The sequence below is a fragment of the Lissotriton vulgaris genome, chromosome 10 (genome assembly GCF_964263255.1).
Source record: "Lissotriton vulgaris chromosome 10, aLisVul1.2, whole genome shotgun sequence".
NCBI classification, from domain to species: Eukaryota; Metazoa; Chordata; class Amphibia; order Caudata; family Salamandridae; genus Lissotriton; species Lissotriton vulgaris.
Genome location: NC_141698.1, coordinates 7,652,039 through 7,678,174, shown reverse-complemented (window position 1 = coordinate 7,678,174; position 26,136 = coordinate 7,652,039). Strand labels below are relative to the sequence as shown.

Genomic DNA, 26,136 nt, shown 5'->3' with positions numbered 1-26,136 from the left:
ATGATATTGCCATACCATATACTCTTAAAGTGCATTATAATCCTTGCGGTTAAGGCGAACTTTGGTTTGGCTTTATCCAAACATGTTGTGTAAGGTGTCATACGCTTTGGAATACTACCCCCTCGCCAATTCTGGCGACGGGGGTAGCATTCCACCCTTCTAGAGGGAGAAGACCTGTTGCAACTATTGTACCCGGTTAAAGTTAACCAGAGCCCCAGCATCACAAAATGGATGCTGCTGCCAGACACAAGTCTGACCACCTGCTGCTGGGAGTCCTTCCAGTCAGAGGTTTGGACAATAAGTTTCCTGCTTGGGGAGGTGCGAGCACCACCCCAGACAGGAGGATGTGTATTGGGACAGGGAGAGCTGAATAGAAACAGACACTGCCTGGAGCACACTAGGTGCTTCATGCATACCCCAGTTCAAACTGGTTGCTGGGGCACTCCAGCCCCAGCTCTGGCGTGAAACTGGACAAAGGACAGGGGGTGTAACCACCCCCTTCGTGGTCCCACCCATAGGAGGGACTCGGTGAGTAAACCAGCCCCCTTTAGTTGTATAAAGGTAGGAGCTGACCCAGGAGACTTTAGATTAATCCTGGTATCGACAAGACGAAACTCTGGACCCTTCCACATTCACCTGAGCTGAAGACTGAAGAATCTCCCTTTTGGCCAAGGAGTGACCACCCTGGGCAGCCAGGCACCATCCAGAAACTTGACGGCTTGCTTTGTCCCTGTTCCCACCAGAACCCGTGCACAGGGCCTGACCAGATCCAGACTCCCAGACCTCCTGGACCCGGCTGCACGACTCCAGCACAGCTGAGCACCATGGAAGGCGTTGAGACACGTTGGACCGGACATCTTGGAAAGCCTGCAACTTGCTAATAGCGCAGCGCCTGAGGTATCCTCGAAGCTGTGCACTGGGTGACTGAGACACCCCGACACCGAGATCCACCTGCACCGAAGACCAGCCCTCCACACTCCACGAGATCTGCGTGGAGCCCTTCTGCTTGTGTTCTGCTAGACGCGTTGTCCGGTTGCTGGTCAGTTGGCTAGTAGCCCTGTGGCGACAATCCTTTTGAAAATCCATTGCTGGTCTGGTTGTTCCAGACTGGCCCTTGCTTCCCTGAAAAGGTGAAGTACCTCAGACCTTCCTGATCTGCACCAGAAGCCTTTTGTGTATCCTGCGTGGGTTGCCTTTGCTTAGGCTTGTTGGCTCCGATCTTGAAGTCGACCCCTCCATCTGCGGGAAACTTTGTGGGACAGCTCCTCTCGAGCACCTGCTCGTCCTCTACGCCTCCTGGCCCGTGTGGCTGCAAAGACAAGCTTCACAACAGCACCTGATTGCCCCTCGACGACGTCTGGTTCCTTCCTGGTTCCACCCGGTCACTGGCTAGTGTCCTAGACTCTGTCCCCTCTGCTTTCAGGTCTTCTTCAACTTCGGTCCACCCAGACATCTTCCTCCTGGTCGCCTGCAGCATGTTCTTCCAAGGCTCCATAGGAATCAACGAGAAAACCCGTCACACTTTGACACCTATGCACCCGCAGCCCGTGGGTGAGGTAACGCAAGTACTTCGGTGCTCCTGTAGGGATTGACTATCCTAGTGTCTAGTTTTGTTAGTTGGATCTTCTTAGTTAGACCGGAAGTGTCCTAAACCTCCATTTACTTACCTTTTTAAGTACCCATTGACTTTCTATTGACTCTTGCGTGAGTGTACTGACACTGCACGAGCCGCCTGTGGGCCTCCTACTCCTACCCTAAGGGTCAGATAGTGTAGCCCCAGCGATCCTCTAGGCCCTAGGCCTCTTTCTTTCCCAAGTCGTGGTTCTTATACCACTTACTTAGTATATGGTTTTATGCACCCCTAGGGCCTAACTGTAAATTGTATTGTATTGTGTATTTGAGTGTAATTTATGTGCTTTTGCCTCTGACTTCATAAAGAGTTCAGAGGAGTGTGTTAATGAATAAATACATATATATTTTATATATATCCTCTGTGGTGTCCTCTCATGTGGTATTCAAGGGGTTACATATAGTAAAACAGCTGGCTTTACACGCCCTCAATAGTCTTTTAGCCCAAGACTGTTCTGTCCTCTAGGATAGCTGGTCTATAAGGTTGACTTTACAACCATCACCATAAGGGTTGTTTGGACTGATGCAAGGTGTTCACTAGAATAGTGAACATCATATACCAGGCCAACTTCTCACGCACAAGCGGGCCATCTCTCGGGTCGTTTTATGCATCAAGGTTTGGTACTCCTTGGCGAAAAAGTAGACTCCTGTTTGGCTGAGGGCCCATTCCACTCTGGCCACGGCGACTACTGCTGCCCTGATTCGGGGAGTCCCCTTGTGAGAAGGTGGCCTGATATGCAGTGCTCACTATTCTAGTGAACACTATGTATCAGTCCAGCAACCCTTATTGATGATTGGTTGTAAGTCAACCTTATAGACCAGCTATCCTAGTAGCATGAATACGAGCAGTCTAAGGCTAAAGACTCGAGAGGGCGTGTTAAGCCAGCTGTTTACCACACATATACCCCTTGAATACCAAGTGAAAGGACACCACACAAGTGTTATGAAAATAAACAAGATATTTATTAAGAATCACAACAGCCCTGTACTCTTTATGAGGACAGGGTACTAAGCACAAACCAAAACTCTTACAAAAATACTTAAGTTAGCACAGTATATACAAATGCCCGAGGGGCACGGAAAACCATATACTCTGAAAGTGGAATGCGAAATTACTAGCAGGTAAGTACAGTACTAATAGGCTTTGGAGTCGCTAGGACTTGACTATAGAATCGTTAGATTACTTCTAGGAGACCCAGGGGACTCGGGTGCAGTGTGTGCACTCTCACGCGAGATGCGGGACAAAGTCTATGGTAGCTAGAAATTGCAAAGTTAGTGTTCTCGGGCGAACCCGACCTGGTAGGGAGAAAACGAAAGTGGATCCTGACCCTTGGATAGTGAGGCTATGCTGGGGCACCGAAATGCCGAAGTTACCTAGCCCAGGGGCTGCAGCTGCATAGGACTCAAAAGACGTCGGGAATCCTCGCTGCCGGACCAGGAGCCTGGAAGAAAGAAGTTGCTGGCAGGCGACCAGTGAAGAAAGTTCGGTGGATCCAAGCCTGGATCGATGGAAGATGACACCTGAAAGCAGAGGGGACCAAGTTCGAGACTACTAGCCAGTAGTCAGTGGGCACCAGGAGGGCACCGGATGGTAGCCACCTCGACAAGGTGAGTGGGTGACGCTGTGCTCGAAGATCTCACGGACCAGGAGGCGTTGTCGGCGACCAGGAAGGAGGAGCGGGCTGTCCCACGAAGATAGAAGCTGTCGGCGTCGCTGGACCCAGGATTGGGCAACAAAGCCTTGGCAAATTCAAGCCCACGCGGTGGACCTAAAATGGCGTCTGGAGTGGACCAGGAGGGTCCGGGGTGCCTCTCTTGAAGAAGGAAGCAAGGGCCAGTCTGGAGCAACCAGACCAGCAGCAGTGATGTCGTCGGGCGTCGTGAAGAAGGCCACAAGCCAGCCGGCTAGTAGCCACACAGCGCGGTGAGCACGCAAAAGCAGAAGGGCCCCACGCAGATCGTGGAGATGCTGGAGGGCTGATCTTCGGTGCTGGAGCTGCTCAGGGTTGGGGCTTCTCGGACCCCAAAGCACTCACCAGTGGAAGACTCGGTGGGCTTGTTACAAAGAAGTCGTGCAGTCTTGGCGATCGTCGGTCCCTCGAGGTCTCGTCGCACTCACGGTTCTCAGCTTTGCTGTAGAGGTGAGTAGAGGTCAGAGGTGCCAGGGAAGCCGGGTCTCGTCGAGCTGGGTCGTCGGATTCGTGAAGGACTTGCAGCAGACCGCAGTGTTCTTAGGATGGTGCCCGCTTGATGCAGGGTGACTACTCCTTAGCCACAAGGGAGAATCTTGAAGAAGAAATCTTGAAGTCCTTTCGAAGAAAGTCGTGTCTTGATTCCAAAGATGATCTAATTTGAACAGGGGGCCCGCTCCCATCTTTATACTAAAAAAAGGGGGCTGACCCGGTGACTAGGTCCTGCCTATGGGTGGGACTAGGAGGGGGGTGGTTACACCCCTCTGCCATGCCGGACTTCCCCCAGGCCAGGGGCTGGTGTGCCCCTGGAACTGGTTCTGACCGGCCTATGCGTAGTGAGCACCGGGGTGCCACTCAGCAGTCACCTTCCTGAAAAGCCCTGCCTACCCAGGATACACAAAACCATGTCTGGGACGGTGCTAGCACCGCCCCGGACAGGAAACCCTTTGTCCAGGCCTCCCTCGCTGGAAGGACTCCCAGCAGCAGGAGGTCAGACTCGTGTCTGTGGTGGTAGCATCCATTTTGTGGAGCTGAGGCTTCAGTTAACTTTAACCGGGGTTCACAGTTACCTACATGTCGTGTCCCTCTAGAAGGGTGGAATGCTAACCCCGTCGCTAGAATTGGCGAGGGGTTAGTATTCCAATTCGTATGACACCTTACTCGACATGTTTTGATAAAGCAATACCAAAGTTAGCATTTAACCGCGAGGATTATAATGCACTTAAGAGTATATGGTATGCGATATCATGGAACAGCTATTAGGACTTGGTTCCGCAAGCTGCAGACAGGCTCAGCTCATGCCAGAGCACCATCTCACACGATTCCAAGCACTCTGCCTTCAGGATTGTCAAGGCCTGCCATAGGAGTGACTGATAGGAATCTGTGTGTCCATTTTAGGGTTAGGTATAGGTATACTACACCTACAGCAAAGGGTGATTACACGACTTTGCCCCAGCTGTCATGCAGCCAGTTGTGTCAAATTTAGGAGGCCAGCCAGGGGTGGCATAATACATGCTGCAGTCCCTGGCAGCCCTGGGTACACCTATGCCCTGAGTTACAGGGTCTGATAAGGTGGCCCAGTACCAATTGGAAATGTACCTAGGGTACATGGAATCCATTTTAAAGAGAGAGCAGTAGGCCTGGGGTCCTGATTGGCAGGATCCCAGGTCGACTATGTCCAAAACCAGCTAAAACACAGGGCAAAAAGTTGGGGGCAACCATAGTCAGGATGTACCTTCCTACACCCCTTGCAGGACATCTGTCAGGCAGCTACATGGGCCTCACTGCACCCGTTTGCTAGGCACTATTGTCTGGACAGCCAAGTCCGGAGAAATGGTTTTTTTGGCCGTTCCGTTCTCCATGACTTTCTGGGGTGATCTTGGTTCGCAGACCCACCACCGGGGTTGGTATTGCTGGGGTATCTATTCTAAGGTAAGGAATCTAACACTAACCTGTTTATTTCAGATGCACAAGTTACTTGCCTTCGGTAACAATATATCTGTAAAAAACAGTAGGTTTGAGGCATATGAGCTGCAGATTCTACACTTTGCATTAGATTGCCACCTGGTGTTGGGCTCGGATGATTGCGTTTTGTCGTCGTCTTGGAAGAAGTGTTTGTAGTCACGAGATAGGTGACTCCTCCCTTGGACGATAGTGCGCATGGGCATCGGCTCCATCCTTAGATTGTTTTTTTTCTGCCACTTTTTTCTGTAACTTTTCCGCTCCGGTTAGATATCTACCTCAAACAGTAGTTCGATGCGAAAAAACTTTATAAACCACTTCGATACCAACAATATTGACTCAACTCATCGGCTAGATTCCGGTCGTTGACGCGGGCAGTTGGGCCTATCCACCTCATGAGGCCTACACCTCGTGGAAAGGATGCCATTCAAAAAATGCTCTTGTGTGGAGCTAAGTTTCCACACAGTGACTACCACACGGTCTGTAACCTGTGCTTATCACCAGAACACGACGAGTCAAGCTGCACAGCCTGTGCATCTTTTCGATCGAAAAAGACTATTCGAGATCAGAGGGCCCGTCGACACGACATGCACAGATCGGTGCCGGAACCGGTGGATATCCTCAACGAAGAAGAGGTTCCGCTTGTTCCAGAGGAAGATTCGGACGATCTACAAATTGTGTCGGAGGCAGACGACTCCGATGACTCCATACCTTCGGGTCAACGCGTGAGTACTATTGCCCCTGACCCATCCCCATCAAAATGGAAGGCAAGGGTCAACATTTGGCCCACGGGGCCCGGTCGCGACCTAAAAGACACTATGAAAGCCCCACCATCGAGCCCGGCTCCGAAGAAAATAATTCATCCCTCCGGTAGCTCCTTACTGAGCAAACCGCAAGTGCCGATCCCACCAGCCCTATCGCACCGAAACCAAAAGAAGCCCCGGTTCCGAAACGGTCTACTTCAAAAGACAAAAACATGAAGCCCGTTTCTGACGTCTCGAAGCCGACGAAACCAGCTACGAAGCCGAAACCTTCGGTACCGAAACCTACAAAGCCGGTTTCCGACGCCATCAAGCCCTCGAAACAGCCTTTGGCTCCGAAAACAATACATTTGATGCCGAAACCTAAGCCAAAGGACCCAATCACAGCTCCTAAGGCTAAAGACAAGGATAAACCACGCCCAGAACCAAATAAATCTGGCCGGCAACAGTTCCACAGGAAGAGGAGCTTTTCCAACCTGATCCTCTACAAAAGTAGATTTACATTGATCCAAAGACTGGTACTCTACTACACCACACAGGAAGAGTAAGTCAGACATAGCACCTACACCTGCAGTGCCTATCAAGGATAGTGCCACATCCCCTATGCACCTTTTTCTCCTACACTTCCATCTCCTTCATCTCCTATTCCTCTTTATATCTCACCTGTAAATTCTCCAGATAAAACTCCTTAAAATTCATCACATACACCTCAAAATGATGATGAATACAGCATGGGAGGAGGGGTAGATCCAAGTGAGCCTTTCCCCTACCCGAGAGATGATCCAGACTGGGAGTACCCAAACCCACAAGATGTGCCAGATATTCCTGACCCACATACATACCCATCCAAACCATTTCCACCAAAGGACAATATTGGTTTGGGCACTTACTATACAGGGCAGCCACATATCATAAAGTCACCATGCATTCAGATGAGACAGAAGAGGGTTTTTTATTAGATACCTTTGAACAATCACAAAGATCTGTTCAGATCCTACCTATGATCAAAGAGGTAATTAAACATGCCCCTGAGGTATTTAAAGATCCTGTACGTGCTAGGATTTTAAACCCTAGAGTAGAGAAAATACAGACCTGCTCCTGCAGATCCTGCCTTTATTAAAGGACAGCTACCCTTAGTATCCCTAGTAGTGTCAAATGCTAGGAAAAGAGCAAACTCCGACATCAGGTGAGGCACCACCCCCTGATAAAGAGTCTAAGGTCATAGATGCTTCTGGCAAGTGGATAGCTGCCCAGGCTACTAATACATGGCGTATAGCTAATACACAAGCCCTCCTTGCAAGATATGACCAGGCTCATTATGATCAGTTAGGAACATTGCTACAACATCTTCCTGATCAATACAAAGCGCAGGCAAATGACCTCATACAGGAAGGCAAATTAATTTCTAATGCCTCTATTAAATGCGCTCTCGATGTGGCAGACACTGCATCTAGAGCTATAAACACTAGTGTCCCACTTAGACGTCATGCGTCGCTGCGCATCTCCGGATTTAAACAAAGTGCAAAGTACCATCTTAAATCACCCATTTAACTAACAGCAATTGTTTGGTCCAGAGGTAGATGCAGCACTTGAAAAAATGAAAAAAGATACAGATACAGCCAAATCTATGGGAGCTTTGCAATCGACCCCAGCTAGAGGCTCCTTTTGTCGCTCCTTTTATAGAGGAGGCTCCAAACAAGCTGGAGCCGACAATTCTGCTTCCTTCAAAGCAAACACACAAACATCTCTGGTAGAGGATATTATAGAGGAGGCTATAGAGGCAACAATAATAAGGGAAGAGGACGAGGTAATAACAATCTAACCTCTTCCACCACAAACAAGTGACTTGCCTCTGCTCCCCCAACAGCATTCCACTCCTACGGGGGGCAGACTAACACAGTTCCTACCTGTCTGGAATGCTATAACAGACAAGTGGGTAAGACAGATTATCCACTATGGTTATTGCCTCGAACTTACAGCTACCCCTCCACACATACCACCCAGGCAGCGCCCAATGTCCACAGAACATCTCACGCTGCTCAAACAAGAAGTCCTATCACTTCTTCAAAAGGACGCAATAGAAATAGTCCCTATAAAACAGGGGTTTACTCACTGTACTTTCTAATACCCAAGAAGGACGGGACCCTAAGACCAATTCTCGACCTCAGGCCCCTCAATCAATATATACACTAAGATCATTTTCATATGATCACTTTGCAACAAGTGCTTCCATTGCTACAACAAGGCGACTTCCTTACAACACTAGATCTAAAGGACGCCTACTTCCACATTCCCATACATTCTTCTCACAGGAAGTATCTCAGGTTTGTACTGGAAGGACAACACTATCAGTTCAAGGTCCTTCCATTCGGGGTCACTAGCAGTAGTAGCAGCACATCTCACACATCCATGTCTTCCCATATCTAGACGATTGGCTCATAAAAGCCAGGTCATTCAATCAGTGTGTCCAACACACGACGCAGACCATTCAAACCCTGCACAACTTGGGATTCACAATCAACTACACTAAGTCGCATCTGCAGCCCTCATGTACATCAATGCCTAGTGGCTACAATAAACATGTCTACAGCTCTAGCGGATCTGAGTCAAGCAAGGATACAGAGCATACAAGCTTTAGTCACAATTTCAACAGCAACACTCTTCCAGCCAGAGTGTTCATGAGACTAATAGGCATGATGGCATCTTGCATCTTTTTTGTACCAAATGCAAGACTGCAAATGCGCCCATTGCAGGAATGTCTAGCACAACAGTGGAACCAGGCTCAGAGACAACTGACAGACCTGGGGTTGGTGGACAGCCGCACACATCGCTCTGCAGTGGTGGAACATCAAAAACATATCCAAAGGACGGCTGTTCCTAGAGCCAGTTCCACAAATAGTATTGACAACAGACACATCCCTAACAGGATGGTAAGCAAATCTGCTCCATCACACAACTCTGGGAACGTGGATCAATCAACAAAAGGTGTTTAATATCAATCGCCTAGAGTTGCTGGCAATTTTCCTGGCACTGAAGTCCTGTCAAGGACAAATACAGAACAAAGCTGTCTTAATCCGAACGGACAACATGACAGCCATGTACTATATACAAAAACAAGGAGGCACACATTCCCTGCAACTGTCTCAACTTGCACAAAATATTTGGAGGTAGGCCATTCCACAAATCGTACATCTGCTTGCACAACACCTTCCAGGAGTTCACAATCAGATAGCAGATCTGTTAAGTCGACAGACACAACAGATTCACGAATGGGAACTACATCTACAAGATCTTCAACCATTCTTTCACAAGTTGGGTCATCCAGACATAGACCTGTTTGCCACACACAAAAACGCAAAATGCCCAGCCTTCGCCGCCAGGCTTCCACACCCGTTGTCCAAGGGCAATGCGATATGGATGAACTGGTCAGGCAGATTTGTGTATGCTTTTCCGCCAATCCCACTAATGCCACTAGTGGTACACAAGCTCAGACAACACTCTCAAGATGATACTAGTAGCTCCCACATGGGCAAGTCAACCGTGGTTCACCACGCTGTTGAAACTTTCTCTAGTTCCACACCAAAAACTCTCAAACACCATCAGTGCTAATGCAGAACCATGGAGACATCAGACATCCAAATCCAAATCAACTGAATCTGGCGATCTGGTACCTGAAGTCTTAGTTTGGTTATCTTAACCTACCACCAGACTGTATGCATATTATTAAAGAAGCCAGGAGACCTACAATTAGAGCTTTCTATGCAACTAAATGGAAGAGATTTGCCATTTACTGCAATAATGATCAAATTGATCCATTGGATGCTTCCATCCAAAATATGTGTTACCTGCTTCATTTACAAATGTGTAATCTAGCTTATTCATCTATACGATTATACCTTGCAGCCATTGCAGCATATCTACAAAACAGACAACATATGTCATTGTTTAGGGAACCAGCAATAAAAGCTTTCATGAAAGGATTAAAAATAATTATTCCTCCTCGGTTACCACTGTCTCCAGTGTGGAAACTAAACATTGTTCTTACTAGGCTCATGGGACCCCCGTTTGAACCTTTACACAAATGTGAATTACAATTTCTCACATGGAAAACAGCTTTCTTTATTGCCATTACCTGTCTTACAATTACACCGTAACAAAGTGGTTCTAAGAACTAATCCTAAATTCCTTCCTAAAGTAATTACTCCTTTTCATCTAAACCAATCGGTAGAATTACCTGTGTTTTTTCAAAACCCAGATTTGGTAGCAGAGAGCTCTAAACACACTAGATGTCAAAAGAGCACTTCTATGTTACATTTGATAGGACAAAATCATTTAGAAAAACAAAACCACTATTTGTAACTTTCTCTTCACCACATAAAGGCAACCCCATTTCCAAATCGGAGATTGCAAAGTGGATTGTTAAATGTATACAAATATGCTACCAAAAAGCTAAACGCTCTTTAACAGTTCCTCCTAGAGCGCACTCTACACACAAACTAGGAGCATCCATGGCTTTCTTAGGGAACATTCCCCTAGAAGACATCTGCAAGGCAGCAACATGGTCTACAACACACAACTTCACTAAAAATTATTGTGTTGATGTACAAGCTAAACAGCAAGCTGCAGTAGGCCAAGCTATCCTCAAAACCCTATTCCAATACTGCAACTGATGCAGGTGACCACCGCTAGGAGAGACACTGCTGCACAATCGTTGCTAAATGTAGGATCTGCAGCTCATATGCCTCGAACGGAAAATGCTACTTACCAGTATGCATCTGTTCTTGGCATGTAGAGCTGCAGAGTTCTACACGCCCTCCCGCCTCCCGGGACCTGTATCTTTTCCAGTTTTGTATCTTAACTAGATATACACGCATGGACATCCTTTTTCTTTCTACTAACTCCATTTCCCATCATGGCGAAAAACAATCTAAGGATGGAGCCAATGCCCATGCGCACTATCGTCCAAGGGAGTCACCACCTATCTTGTGACTACAAACACTTCTTCCAAGACAACAACAACATGCAATCATCCGAACCCAACACCAGGTGGCGATCTAATGCAAAGCGTAGAACTCTGCAGCTCTACATGCCAAGAACAGATGCATACTGGTAAGTAGCATTTTCCTTAGTGTTGGATTCCTTACCGCCCCACCCATCCTCCCCGTTCTGCAAACCGATATCTAGGGTTAATGTAATTCCTTACAGGGCCATAGTTATATGGCATCGGTTTCTATCATTGCTCTGCGTTCCTATTGCGGAAAGCTATGTACAGAACTGACGTCAGCGAGCGAGGGCGTCGTCTAAATACATAGACGTCATTCCGGCGATCATGACGCCGACGACAGACGCGGAGCCGCAGACTGTGCCTACCAACGTGCAAGGGTACTGCTGACTATCACTTTCTGGATCCAGCCCGACGCCTGGGGATATTCTAAGGTAAGGAATCAAACACTAAGAAATGTTTCTTAAAGATATATCGTTCTGTAGTAGGGGATCTCTGTGTATAGTCATAATCTAGTGAATAGTCCCGCCCATGTGTGTGGACCCCGTAGCAATCAAAAATCTCTTAAGTCGTCAAAAAATGCAGACCTGCACAGACACTTAAGAGAGAATTTAAAGACCGATAAATCAGCCTATATCCACAGGCTACACTGTCCAGTACTTCAACTAGAAATTCCACCAAAAACCCACAAACAGCACAGCCTGTCCAGTGTTCTCCACAGAGAAAAACCTTTCCCTACCAGCAAAAGCCTCTGGAATGATAGAGAGAAAGGAGTGGACAGACAAGCGCGATAGGCTGCCATTATGTGGCTCAGGACAGGATACTGTGCGTTTTAAGAGAACTTTCCTGAACTCTCTCAGTATCCCAGAATGCACAGCAGGTCCCTTTTACTTTCAGTTCTTTTTTCCGGCTCCTGCAAGCAGGACCCTAGAGCATTGAGCTCTCCCTTTCTAGGGTTTTCTACAGATTTATTCCACGTTTCAAGTGTTTGAGTGCTTTCATTTGAAGTACTTTAGTGCTTTCTTCCTTTTGTGTGTATTTGAACACTTTTATTTGTCAAAATGCCTGCTTTGTTTGACAAATGTCCAGAGTGTTCGAGGAAGAAGGCCAAGACTGACCCACACGAGGTGTGCATCATCTGCCTTCCCTCATGTCCCGGAGTGTGACATTTGCCAGAACCTCTCCAGCAGGACCCTGAGAGAGAGGGTGAAGATCAGGCTCCAAGGCCTGGAAGATAGAAGACTATAGGCACAAGGTGGGTCTGGGTCTGCCCATGCTGAGGCCTCTGGGCCCCCCCCCCCCCCCTCCGGGGCAGGAAGACCAGCAAACGTCCCTGTCGGCGTCGATGGCACCGACGACGGCGTCGAGAGGGATGACAGCAGTCTGTTCCCCGTCTCCCCAGGGCTCTGGGTTGAGGCTACGTCTACGTTCGGCGTCGAGGGAACTGACTAGACCGCCGTCGAGATCGCCGTTGACTGTATCTTAATTGTCGTCGTGGCGACACCGCTGTTCGTCGTCGGCGAAGAGGAGGAGGTCGGCGTCGAGGGAATCCTTGACGTCCTCTGTTATAGTCATAATCTAGTGAATAGTCCCGCCCATGTGCGTGGACCCCGGAGCAATAAAAAAAATCTCAAGGTGTTGAAAAATGCAGAACTGCACAGACACTTAAGAGAGAATTAAAGACAGATAATGCAGCCTATAATACCAGGCTACACTGTCCAGCACTTCAACTAGAAATTCCACCAAAAATCCACAAACTGCAAAGTCTGTCCAGATTTCCCTTGCCTCAGCAGCAAAACCCCTCTGGAATGATAGAGAGGAAGACAGGACAGACAAATCCCATAGGCTGCCATTATGTGGCTCAGAAAAGGATACTGTGCCTTTAAGGGAACTTTCCAGTACTTCACAGTATCCCTGCAGGTCCCTTTTACTTTCAGTTTTTTGAAGGCGTAACACGTCAGACCTGTAGCATTCCTTACATGAATATCTCTCTACACCGGGGAGGAGGGTGGGCGCTTATGACTACAACAGAGATACCCCTACTACAGAACTGGAGTTACTAGACAGAAACTACTCCTTACGGAAGGTAAGTAACTTGTGCATCCTCCTTCTTTCTTGCCTATGGTTGTCACACCCTTCGACATCGGGCAGACCATTACTTTGCCCACCTTCTTTCGGCCTCTGCGTCCTTCGAAGGAGGAAGAGAGGCTCCACCATCTGGACCCAAAATGTGCGCTCTTTCTATCTGGGTTGCAAAAAAACAGTTCTGGGTAGATGACCAACTCTTTGTTGGCTACGTGGGCGCCAAGAAAGGGCTGTACACAAACGCACCATTTCTTGGTGGGTTGTTTTGTGTATTAAGGCATGCTATTCTCTGGCTAAAAAGGAGCCTCCGGTCTGGCTAGGCTCCCATTCCACCAGGGCGACGGCAGCCACTACTGCTCTGGGAAGAGAAGTTGCTCTAAATGACACCTGTCAGTCAGCTCCGTGGACATCCCTGCACACATTTACAAAACACTACTGCCTGGACAGCCAAGTCCGGAGAGACTGCTTTTTTGGTCGTTCTGTTCTCCAGGACTTTCTGGTGTGATCTTGGTTCGCAGACCCACCACCAGGGTTGGTATTGCTGGGGTGTCTATTGTAAGGTAAGGAATCTATAATTAACGTCTTTCTTTCAGATGCACAAGTTACTTACCTTCGGTAACGATATATATTTTTAAGATCTATCAATCAAAAAAGGGGGGGGGGGCGGGGGGGAGAAGCAAATCTTGTGATCCCACCAAGTTCCTTGGCTTTGAGTATTTTTCATCAAAAGGGGGGGGGGGATGACTTGTCCTGTATAACCTGGGTACAGTTCTAACTGGGATGTCCCTTGGTTAAAAGGCCCTCATTTACGTGTAATAATGGTGGTATGGGCGGTATATGTTGATTCTCCGCCTTAGTTTACACGTTTGTGCAAAATCATAGGGTCAGTTGGTATGCACCCTCGGCCAGGAGGAAAGCAGCCTAGGTTAAAAAAAGTAGTGATTAGTGATAGTGGGTGGTGGGTGAGTGATTTGTTAAACATAATTCAATTGTTCCAGGGAGTTCCACTTTATTATCCGGGATTGAATTATGGGTTGAGAATATCCAAGAATATGTTGATGGAATATTTTAGGATTCGTACATATTCAATTCTCTAGTGTGAAATGGTCAATTTCACTCTAGAGAATTGAATATGTACGAATCCTAAAATATTCCATCAACATATTCTATTTTTAACCTAGGGTGCTTTCCTCCTGGCGGAGGGTGCATACCAACTGACCCTATGATTTTGCACAAACTTGTAAACTAAGGCGGAGAATCAACATATACCGCCCATATCACCATTATTACACATGAATGAGGGCATCCCAGTTAGAACTGTACCCAGGTTATACAGGACAAGTGATTCCCCACCCCCCCTTTTTTTGATGAAAAATATATTTTTAAGAAACATTAGTGATGGATTCCCTACCGCCCACCCATCCTTCCCGTTCTGCTAACTGATTTCTACAGTTCAGGGCATCCTTTCAGGGCCTTAGTTTTGTGCACCAGTGGTCAGTGTTGTGAGAAGTTGGCCTGATATGCAGTGCTCACTATTCTAGTGATCACTATGTATCAGTCCAAACAACCCTTATGGTGATTGGTTGTAAGTAAACCTTATAGACCAGCTATCCTAGTAGAGTGGATACGAGCAGTCTTCGGGCTAAACTCTAGAGGGCGTGTTAAGCCAGCTGTTATACCATCACATATACCCCTTGAACACAAAGTGAAAGGGCACCACACAAGTGTTATGAAAATAAACAGTGTATTTATTTAGATCACAACAGCCCTGTACTCTTTATGAGGACAGGGTACTAAGCACACAACAAAACTCTTACGAAAATACTTTAAGTTGCACAATTTACACAAATGCCCGAGGGGCACGAAAAACCATATACTATGGTAGTGGAATGCAAAATTACTAGCAGGTAAGTACTGGACTAATAGGCTTTGGAATCGCTAGGACTACGTTACTGAACCTTCAGATTACTAGTAGGAGGCCTAGGGGACTCGGGTGCAGAGTGTGCACTCTCTTGCAGGATGCGGGACAAAGTCTATGGAGGCTAGTAAAAGCAAAGTTAGTGTTCTCGGGCGAACCCGACTAGGTAGGTCAAAAACGAAAGTGGATCTGGACCCTTGGATAGTGAGGCTATGCTGGGGCACCGAAATGCCGAAGTTACCTAGCCCAGGGGCTGCGGGTGCATAGGTTTGAAAAGACGTCGGGAATCCTCGTTGACGAACCAGGAGCCTGAAGAAAGAAGTTGCTGGCAGGCGACCAGTGAAGATTGTTCGATGGATCCAAGCCTGGATCGAAGATGGATGACACCTGAAAGCAGAGGGGACCAAGTTCTTAATCACTAGCCAGTGATTGTGTGGGCACCAGGATGGCACCGGGCGAAGTCACCTCGACCAGGTGAGTGGGCGACGCTGTGCTCTGCAGTCTCACGGACCAGGAGGCGTTGTCGGCAACCAGGATGGAGGTGCGAGCTGTCCCACGATGGTTGATGCTGTCGACGGACCCAGGATTGGGACAACAAGTCTTGGCAAATTCAAGCCCACGCGGTGGAACTAAAATGCCGTTTGGAGTGGACCAGGAGGGTCCGGGGTGCTCCTCTTTTGGAAGGGAGCAAGGGCCAGTCTGGAGCAACCAGACCAGCAGTGTTGTCGTCGTCAGGCGTCGTCGGGAAGGCTACAAGCCAGCGGGCTAGTAGCCAGACAACGCGGTGAGCAGCAAAAAGCAGAAGGGCCCCACGCAGATCTCGTGGATGCTGTGGGGCTGGGCTTCGGTGCTGGAGCTGCTCAGGGTCGGGGCTTCTCGGACCCCAAAGCACTCAACAGAGGATCCCTCGGTGGTCGTGCTGGATAGAAGTCGTGCAGTTCTGATGATGGCCGGTCCCTTGAGGTCTCGTTGCACCTACGGTTCTCAGCTTAGCTGTAGAGGTAGGTAGAGGTCAGAGGTGCCAGGGAAGCCGGGTCTCATCGATCTGGTCAGTCGGATTCTGGAGGAAGGACGTGCAGCAAACCGCAGAGTTCTTAGATGGTGCCTGCGGATGCAGGGTGACTACTCCTTAGCCACAAGGGAGAAATCTTAAGAAGAAGTCGAGAGTTCCTTTCGTAGAAAGTAGTTTCTTGATTCAAAGATGATCTAATTCGGAAGGGTCCCCGCTCCTGCCTTTATCCTAAAGAAAGGGGTGGGTACGCGACTAGGTCCTGCCCTAGGGGTGGGACCAGGAAGGGGGGTGGTTACACCCCTCTCCCATGCCGGACTTTCCCCAGGCCAGGGGCTGGTATGCCCCTGGAACTGGTTCTAGCCGGCAGATGCGTAGTGAGCACCGGGGTGCCACTTGCAGTCACCTTCCTGTAAAGCCCTGCCTACCCAGGATACACAAAACCCTGTCTGGGATGGTGCTAGCACCGCCCCTGACAGGAAACCCTTTGTCCAAGCTCCCCTCGCTGGAAGGACTCCCAGCTGCAGGAGGTCAGACTCGTGTCTGTGGTGGCAGCATCCATTTTGTGATGCTGAGGCTTGAGTTAACTTTAACCGGGGTTCACAGTTACATACATGTCGTGTCCCTCTAGAAGGGTGGAATGCTAACCCCGTCGCCAGAATTGGCGAGGGGTTAGTATTCCAATTCGTATGACACCTTACTCGACATGTTTTGATACAGCGATACCAAAGATAGCATTTAACCGCGAGGATTATAATGCACTTGAGAGTATATGGTATGCGTTATCATGGAACAGCTATTAGGACTTGGTTCCGCAAGCTGCAAACGGGCTCAGCTCATGCCAGAGCACCATCTCACACGATTCTAAACACTCTGCCTTCAGGATTGTCAAGGCCTGCCATAGGAGTGACTGATTGGAATCTGTGTGTCCATTTTTAGGGTTAGATATAGGTATACTATATCTAAAGCAAAGGGTGATTACACCACCTTGACCCAGCTGTCGTGCAGCCAGTTGTGTCAGATTTAGATGGCCAGCCAGGGGTGGCATAATACATGCTTCAGCCCCTGGTAGGCCCTGGGTACACCTATGCCCTGAGTTACAGGGTCTGATAAGGTGGCCCAGTACCAATTGGAAATGTAGCTAAGGTACATGGAATCCATTTTAGAGAGAGAGCAGTAGGCCTGGGGTCCCGATTGGCAGGGTCCCAGGCTAACTAAGTCGGAAAACCAGCAAAACACCAGGCAAAAAGTTGGGGGCAACCATAGTCGGGTATCCACCTTCCTACAAGTGTCTTGTATGGCTCTGCATTTCTGGCGCGTAAAGTCATGTACAGAACTGATGTCAGCGCACGAGGGTGGCGTCTAAGTAGCTGCCGCGCCTTCATCCCGGCGACCACAAGGTAGAAGACTGATGTGGAGCCGACCAGTGCCACCCTCCGACGCGCAGAGTTACTGCTGACAAACTTTCTGGATCCAGTCTGACTCCTGGGGTTAATTCTAAGGTGAGGAATCTATAACTAACTAATGTTTATTACAGATAAATAGTTACCGAAGGTAAGTAACTTATTCTTCTAACAGTGTGAGATGGTTCACTGCCCTTGAGAGCTGTGTACCGGTCTTAGACATCTGCCAGGCTGCTACATGAGCATCCCTCTTTGTCAAAGCACTATTGTCTGTAAAGCCAGGACTGGGAGATACACTTGACCCATCTGTCCCAGAGGATTTGCCATAAAATATCTCCAGATTCAGTTGAGCGCCTGGAGAAATACACAAGGTGACTAATCTGCATTTAGACTCTCTATCAGAAAACCATTACCGAAGGTAAGTAATATTTTCTTTTTTATGTATGAGTCTGACTTCCAATGCTGAAGATGTCTTGGTACCTGAGACTAGGGTTCTTTAGTATTCTTTTTCCGAGAGGTGCATTTGACCCTCTGCAAAGCAGGATTACAGCAGAGTCTGCATGTGTATGTATTATAAAGCGAAATGTCTATTTCTGCAAACTTTGTCCCTCCCCCGTCCCTCTTTTGCTGTCTAGTAGTACCATATCTGAAAACTAAATGAATTATTTGAATTTTAATGTGAAAATTGATCAAAGTCCCCCAACCCTACAAAAGCGGTCTCAAACATAATTCTCAAAAATGCACATAATGAAGCGCTGTACTTGCGCTGGGTGTGTGACTGCTGTTCTAAAGTTATTGCCTTTCTGAACAGTACCTCTTTACTTTCTACTGTAGTCGTGTACTACAGTCCGTGTCAATTCATGTACTTTATTGGCCAAAAGTATGTTTTTTGTTACTTTAAGAAAAACATTTGAAAGCATCCATGCCTCACTGACCTCCTCATGTTTTGTTAGAATCCACTCCTGCCATCCCAGCTCCAGAGGGACCTGCGACTGAAAAAGACCTTGCTGCAGAAGAAGTCAAACTAAGCGACATCGTGATTCAAGGCCTCTCTGAAGAAATGGTGACTGTCCTTATCCGGTCGTGTGTCAGTATGCTGGGTGTACCCGTGGATCCGGATACCTTGCATGCCACGCTAAGGTTGTGCTTACGCCTCACTCGAGACCACAAGTATGCAATGATGTTTGCTGAACTGAAAAGCACCCGCATGATCTTGAACTTGACTCAGAACTCTGGTTTCAATGGCTTCACGCCGCTGGTAACTCTGCTTTTCCGGCATATCATTGAGGATCCCTGTACTCTGCAGCACACAATGGAGAAGGTATGCAGTGCAATTGTTTGACTTTTTTTTAGCCTTAATGCAAGTGACCTTTCCAAAATTGTTCAGTTTCTTTTCCAGATTATCTGCTGAAATTTTGAAACTTGTTTGTTGCATGTGCTGTAGATAAATACGCTCTGCTGACTCCTTCATGCATGTTTTTTTTCTTCGAAGTCTTTCAAGTCGCGAGTATGCAGACTCCTTTGCCATATGGGTCAGATATGTACTACCGGGGCTCTGAGTTCGATATGTTCCGAACAGTATCGTTCAAGCCCAACTGGTCAATTTAACCATGATACTTGAGCAAGGGCTTTGAAGGCGAGGTTTTCCTTTGTCGCCCATGTTGCTTGGTGATATTACCTGGAGACTGACAGCTATCAACTTCTAACAGTCAGGACCTTGGGCAATCTTTGGGGGCATATTCCCCGTTTGGTTGACTACTTCCCCGAGAGCTGCTTTTCGGAGAATGCACCTAGTGTGATGGAACAGATGCCCTTCCAGCACTGCCCTCAGTGCCACGCAAAATTCCAGTTGATTCACCGGCAAAAGGTATGTAGCCTCTATACCCTCCCACCCCACGCTCTGCCACTGACCATGACTACATTTTGTTTGAGGACTGCCTGACCACGTGCTTCCACAAAGCTAAATGGAAGAAGGCGAGCAACGGCGGAGCTTAGTAGCCTTACAGGATTGGCCTAGGCGTGCTGCACCACAGGACTACCGTTCGTGACCCTTGTAGGAGAGTAGGGTCTGCAATCCTATGATCACCCAGATTTTTTGCTTTTGTTTCACTGGTTTACGACTTTCTCTGGCTGTGAGCCTGCTAATCAGACCCACAGCCTAGCTGTTCTCTCACTAAATTACAACGTGTACCTTAGGTGCATTTACCAATTGGTACTGGGCCACCTTATCAGACCCTGTAACTCATGGCATAGGTGTACCCAGGGCCTACCAGGGGCTGAAGCATGTATTATGCCACCCCTGGATGGCCATCTAAATCTGACACAACTGGCTGCACGACAGCTGGGGCAAGGTGGTGTAATCACCCTTTGCTTTAGATATAGTATACCTATATCTAACCCTAAAAATGGACACACAGATTCCTATCAGTCACTCCGGAGGAGGGGGCTGCTTATTCAGTGGTGTTGATGAGGGCTGCCAAGGCCTTACACCTTGAGCTCCCCGTCGCGGCCGTGAGGCCTAACATCCTCACTGAGGTCTTCAAACCGCAGTCATGCCCACTGGAGCCATTGCTGCCGTTTAACGAAGCCTTGTCAGACGTTCTTTTGGGCACGTGGTCCAGGCCCTCTTTAGGTTCGCCTGTTGATAGGAACGTGGCCAGACGCCACCGTCCGTGTCCGGACGACCCCAAGTTCCTGTCCACCCATCCCACCCCTGAGAGTCTGGTGATCCAGGCCTCGACTTCCCAGACCGCATTCCCGTCGGCCCCGCCCGACCGGGAATCTAAGAGGTATGACCAGTATGGCAAGAAGGTCTTCTAGTCCCTGAGTTTGGGACTGCGGTCTTGCAACACCGCTTGCCTCTTGGGCCGCTACACCCACTCTGTGTGGGATACGGTCGCGGAACTGCTGCCAGACTGCCCCTTGGAGGTGCGGGCGAAGCTCGGCAAGGCTGTGGCTGAGGCCTGAGACGCAGCAAAATATTCCATACGGTGTGGTCTTGATACGACCGACTCGCTGGGCAGAGCTATGTCCACGACGGTGGCGATTCGTCGCCACTCCTGGCTGAGATCCGCCAACTTTTCGGCAGATGTCCAGAATGCCCTGATGGACATGCCGTTTGATGGCTGTCGCCTGTTTGGTGACAAGGCGGACCACGCGCTGGAGCGCTTCAAGGACTCCAGGGTCACGGCCAAGTCCTTGGGTCTCTCGACCCAGCGCCAGCAATTGGGTTTGTTTCGCTCCTTTCGTGGCCAAGGAAGGGGCGTCCCCACACGTGCTGCCAGCCACGCGCCTCAACAATCTTATCAACGCGGTGGCGGCCGTGAAAACCGCCGTGGAGGCGGTCGGGGTCAACGGCGGGGTCAGGCCACACCTCCCCCCGCAGCATCAGCCTCCAAATCCTCCTAGTCCGTGCTTTCAGGCCCATGTGACGCCAGTGGGTGGCAGGGTTCGCCATCACCACGCCCGCTGGCGCACAATCACCTCGGACAGGTGGGTGCTGCAACTCGTCCGAAGGGGCTACTCCCTCCCCTTCGAGACCAATCCTCCAGCCATGCCACCGCAGAACCACCGTGTGTCGGGGGACCACTTGGCACTTCTGCAGGAGGAAGTTACGGCCCTCTTGGCCAAGGGGGCCATCGAGCGCGTTCCTGGGCCAGAAGTAGTGCGTGGTTGCTATTCCCACTACTTTCTGGTACCCAAGAAGGACAAGGGGGGCCTAGGTCCTATCTTGGATCTACGGAACGTCAACGGCTTCCTCCGGAAGGAAAAGTTCAAGATGTTGACATTAGCTCAGGTCTTGGCTGCTCTAGACCCGCAAGACTGGATGGTAGCGTTGGACTTGCAGGATGCGTATTTTCACATCCCCGTCCTGCCGGCCCACCGGCGTTACCTGCGGTTCACGGTAGGCCAGGAGCACTTTCAGTTTATCGTGCTCCCCTTCGGCCTTACCAGCGCCCCACGGGTGTTCACAAAGGTGTTGGCGGTGGTCGCAGCCCATCTGCGCAGGTTAGGGGTTTCAGTCTTCCCCTACCTAGACGACTGGTTGTTTAAGGCGGGCTCGCCCCAGACAGTCGTCCACCACCTTCAGATGACGGCAGACCTCTTGCACGACCTGGGATTCTCCATCAATGTGCCGAAATCACACCTGTGTCCCTCTCAAAAGCTCCTTTTCATCGGAGCGGTTCTGGACTCGGCGCAGTTTCGGGTTTATCCTCCGGAACGGCGGGTCCGGAATATACAGGCTTTGATTCCCATCTTTCAGCCGCTATCCCGGGATTCGGTCAGGTTGACGCTGCGGCTGCTGGGGCTGATGGCTTCCTGCATCCTTCTGGTGCATCACGCCCGGTGGCGGATGCGGGCTCTGCAGTGGGACCTGAAGTTTCAGTGGGCCCAGCATCAGGGCAACTTGTCCGACCATGTCTTGATCTCGGAGGGCACTGCGAGACAACTGCAGTGGTGGCTTACGGACCGCGATTGGGTCAGAGGCAGATCCCTCTCCCTTCCCCAACCGGAGCACGTTGTCGTGACGGACGCGTCCCTCCAGGGCTAGGGAGGCCACTTGGGAGAGGCGGAGATCAGAGGCATCTGGTCTCCGGCGGAGTCCCGGCTCCTTATCAACCTGTTGGAGCTACGGGCGATTCGTCTAGCACTGAAGGCATTCCTCCCCTTTGTCAACGGGAGTGTAGTGCAGGTGTTCACAGACAACACCACCGCCATGTGGTACTGCAACAAACAGGGCGGGGTGGGGTCGTGGACCCTTTGCCAGGAGGCTCTGCGCCTCTGGCAGTGGCTGGAACGTCAGGGCGTGACTTTGACGGTTCAACACCTGGCAGGTTCTCTAAACACCAGGGCGGACGAACTCAGCCGTCGGTGCTCGATGGATCACGAATGGCGTCTGAACTCGGACGTGGCGCAAGGCCTCTTTCTGCGATGGGGAGAGCCTTAGTTAGATCTATTCACCACAGAAGAGAACGCGCAATGTCATCAGTTCTGCGCGTTGGAGTTTCCAAGACGGCACTCGCACGGCGACGCCTTTCGGCGCGAGTGGAGTTGCGGTCTGTTATACGCCTTTCCGCCTATACCACTTCTGCCCAGAGTGCTGAAGAAGATCAGGCGCGACCGGGCCCAAGTTATCCTTGTGGCTCCGGACTGGGCTCGAAGGTACTGGTATCCCGAGCTACTCAGCATGTCAGTCGGTCCCCCGATCCGCCTGCCTCTTCAGGAGGACCTTCTGTCGCAGCAGCAGGGGACGGTCCTCCACCGGAACCTGTCCAGTCTCCACCTCCATGCTTGGAGATTGAGCGGCGGCAGTTGAGGCCATTTGACTTGCCTCCTGAAGTCTGTGATGTAATTCTGGCAGCCAGGCGTCCCTCCACAAAGTCGGTATACGCCTGTTGGTGGAACAGATTTGTGGCATGGTGCACAGCAAAGGCTGTGGATCCTCTTTCTGCCCCTCTTTCCGAGGTTCTTCTTTTTCTTCTCTCTCTTGCCCAGCAGGGCTCTGCTCTGGGCACTATCAAGGGCTACCTTTCGGCCCTTTCAGCCTTTCCAAGGCTTCCTGATCAGCCTTCTTTGTTCAAGTCCCCAATTGTAACGAGATTCTTGAAGGGCATCACACACATGTATCCACCTGTTCCGTTTGTGATGCCTCAGTGGGACTTGAACCTGGTTCTAACCTTTTTGATGTGTGCTCCCTTTGAGCCCCTTCATTCTTGTCCTCTCCGTCTCCTGACTTTAAAGACGGCTTTCCTGATTGCCATCACCTCTGCCAGGAGGGTGAGTGAGCTCCAGGCTCTTTCTGTCAAACCTCCTTTCCTGTCCATTCATCCTGACAAGGTGGTTCTAAGGACTAGACCTTCTTTCCTGCCCAAAGTAGTTTCTGCTTTTCACATCGGGCAGTTCATCACCCTCCCTTCCTTCTTCCCGCCTCCGCATCCTTCAAAGGATGAAGAGCGGCTCCATCGTCTGGACCCAAAACGTGCGCTTTCATTTTATATGGATCGCACACGCCAGTTCCGGGTGGATGACCAACTGTTTGTTGGCTACGTGGGTGCGAAGAAGGGACGGGCGGTACATAAACGGACCATCTCTCGGTGGGTCGTTCTGTGCATCAAAGCGTGCTACTCTTTGGCTCGGAAGGAGCCTCCTGTTGGGCTGAGGGCCCATTCCACTCGGGCCACGGCGGCTACTACTGCCCTGGGCCGGGGAGTCCCCTTGCAGGACATTTGCCAGGCGGCTACGTGGGTCTCGCTGCACACCTTTGCGAGGCACTACTGCCTGGACAGTCTAGTCCGGAGGGATGGCTTCTTTGGCCGTTCTGTCCTCCAGGACTTTCTGGTGTAGGAATGTATTGGTTCGCAGACCCACCACCGGGGTTGGTATTGCTGGGGTATCTATTCTAAGGTAAGGAATCTAACACTAACGTGTTTCTTTCAGATGAACAAGTTACTTACCTTCGGTAACGATATATCTGTAAGAAACATTAGTTAGTATTAGATTCCTTACCGAACCCACCCATCCTCCCCGTTCTGCGAACTGATACCTAGGGTTAAGGACATCCCTTTCAGGGCCCTAGTTTCAAATGGCACCAGTGTTGGTTCTCACATGGCTCTGCATGTTCTGGCGCGGAAAAGCTGTGTACAAAGAACTGACGTCAGCGCGCGGAGGCGGCGTCTATATACTCCAGCGACGTCATCACGAGGCCGACGATGGACGCGGAGCCGCAGGAGACGCCTGCAGACAACGCCTACCGACGCGCAGGGGTAATGCTACGCAAAAGTTTCCGGATCCAGACTGACGCCTGGGGATATTCTAAGGTAAGGAATCTAATACTAACTAATGTTTCTTACAGATATATCGTTACCGAAGGTAAGTAACTTGTTCGTTGTGACCCTCTAGAAGGGTGGAATGCTAACCCCGTCGCCAGAATTGGCGAGGGGTTAGTATTCCAATTCGTATGACACCTTACTCGACATGTTTTGATAAAGCAATACCAGAGATGGCATTTAACCGCGAGGATTATAATGCACTTGAGAGTATATGGTATGCGTTATCATGGAACAGCTATTAGGACTTGGTTCCGCAAGCTGCAAACGGGCTCAGCTCATGCCAGAGCACCATTTCACACGATTCCAAGCACTCTGCCTTCAGGATTGTCAAGGCCTGCCATAGGAGTGACTGATGGGAATCTGTGTGTCCATTTTTAGGGTTAGATATAGGTATACTATATCTAAAGCAAAGGGCGAGTACACCACCTTGCCCCAGCTGTCGTGCAGCCAGTTGTTTCAGATTTAGATGGCCATCCAGGGGTGGCATAATACATGCTTCAGCCCCTGGCAGGCCCTGGGTACACCTATGCCCTGAGTTACAGGGTCTGATAAGGTGGCCCAGTCCCAATTGGATAATGCACCTAAGGTACATGGAATCAATTTTAGAGAGAGAGCAGTAGGCCTGGGGTCCTGATTGGCAGGGCCCCAGGTCAACTAAGTCGGAAAACCAGCAAAACACCAGGCAAAAAAATTTTGGGGTAACCATAGTCAGGTATCTACCTTCCTACACTATATCTAAAGCAAAGGGTGATTACACCACCTTGCCTCAGCTGATCGATCAGCCAGTTGTGTCAGATTTGGATGGCCAGCCAGGGGTGGCATAATACATGCTGCAGCCCCTAGTAGGCCTTGGGTTCACCTATGCCCTGGGTACCTATGGTACACTGTACAAGGACTTACAAGAGTGACCCAATACCAATTGGTAAATGCACCTAAAGTACATGGATGTCAATTTAGAGAGGGAACAGCTAGGCTGTAGGTCTGATTAGCAGGCCCACAGCCAGGGATAGTCGTAAACCAGTGAAGCAAAAAGCAAAAATCTGGGGTGACCATAGGATTGCAGACCCTACTCTCCTACACCATAAGGGTTGTTTGGACTGATACATTGTGATCACTAGAACTAGTGAGCATCCTATATCAGGCAAACTTCTCACAGCCATCACCTCTGCCAGGAGAGTGAGCTCCAAACCTCCTTTCCTTTCTGTCCATCCGGACAAGGTTGTGTTGCGTACAAAACTCTCTTTATGCCTAAAGTAGTCGCAGCCTTCCACATCGGGCAGTCTATCACCTTTCCCACCTTCTTTCCGCCTCCGCATCCCTCAAAGGAGGAAGAGCGGCTCCACCGTCTGGACCCAAAACGTGCGCTTTCATTCTATTTGGATCGCACACGCCAGTTCCGGGTGGATGACCAACTCTTTGTTGGTTATGAGGGCGCTAAGAAGGGACAGGCGGTGCACAAACTGACCATCTCTCGGTGGATCGTGTTGTGCATCCAAGCGTGCTACTCCTTGGCTAAAAAGGAACCTCCAGCTGGACTGAGGGCCCATTCCACTCGGGCCACGGCGACTACTACTGCCCTGGGCCGAGGAGTCCCCTTGCAGGACATATGTCAGGCAGCTACGTGGGCCTCGCTGCACACGTTCGCAAGACACTACTACCTGGACAGCTAAGTCTGGAGGGATGGCTTCTTTGGCCGTTCCGTCCTCCAGGATTTTCTGGTGTGATTATTGCTTCGCAGACACACCACCGGGGTTGGTATTGCTGGGGTATCTATTCTAAGGTAAGGAATCTATCACTAACGTGTCTCTTTCAGATGCACAAGTTACTACTTGTGTAACGATATATC

General features: G+C 49.7%; 1 protein-coding gene across 2 annotated transcripts in view; it reads left to right on the top strand.

The window, feature by feature from the left end:
* HUWE1 (HECT, UBA and WWE domain containing E3 ubiquitin protein ligase 1) overlaps nt 1–26,136 on the top strand; it is a 1,800,886-nt gene that overhangs the window by 802,155 nt on the left and 972,595 nt on the right. For both annotated transcript variants that reach the window (XM_086940169.1, XM_086940170.1), the window contains one exon: nt 18,414–18,781. In XM_086940169.1, coding sequence (XP_086796295.1) covers nt 18,414–18,781 — 368 coding nt within the window. The remainder of the gene's footprint in view (nt 1–18,413; nt 18,782–26,136) is intronic.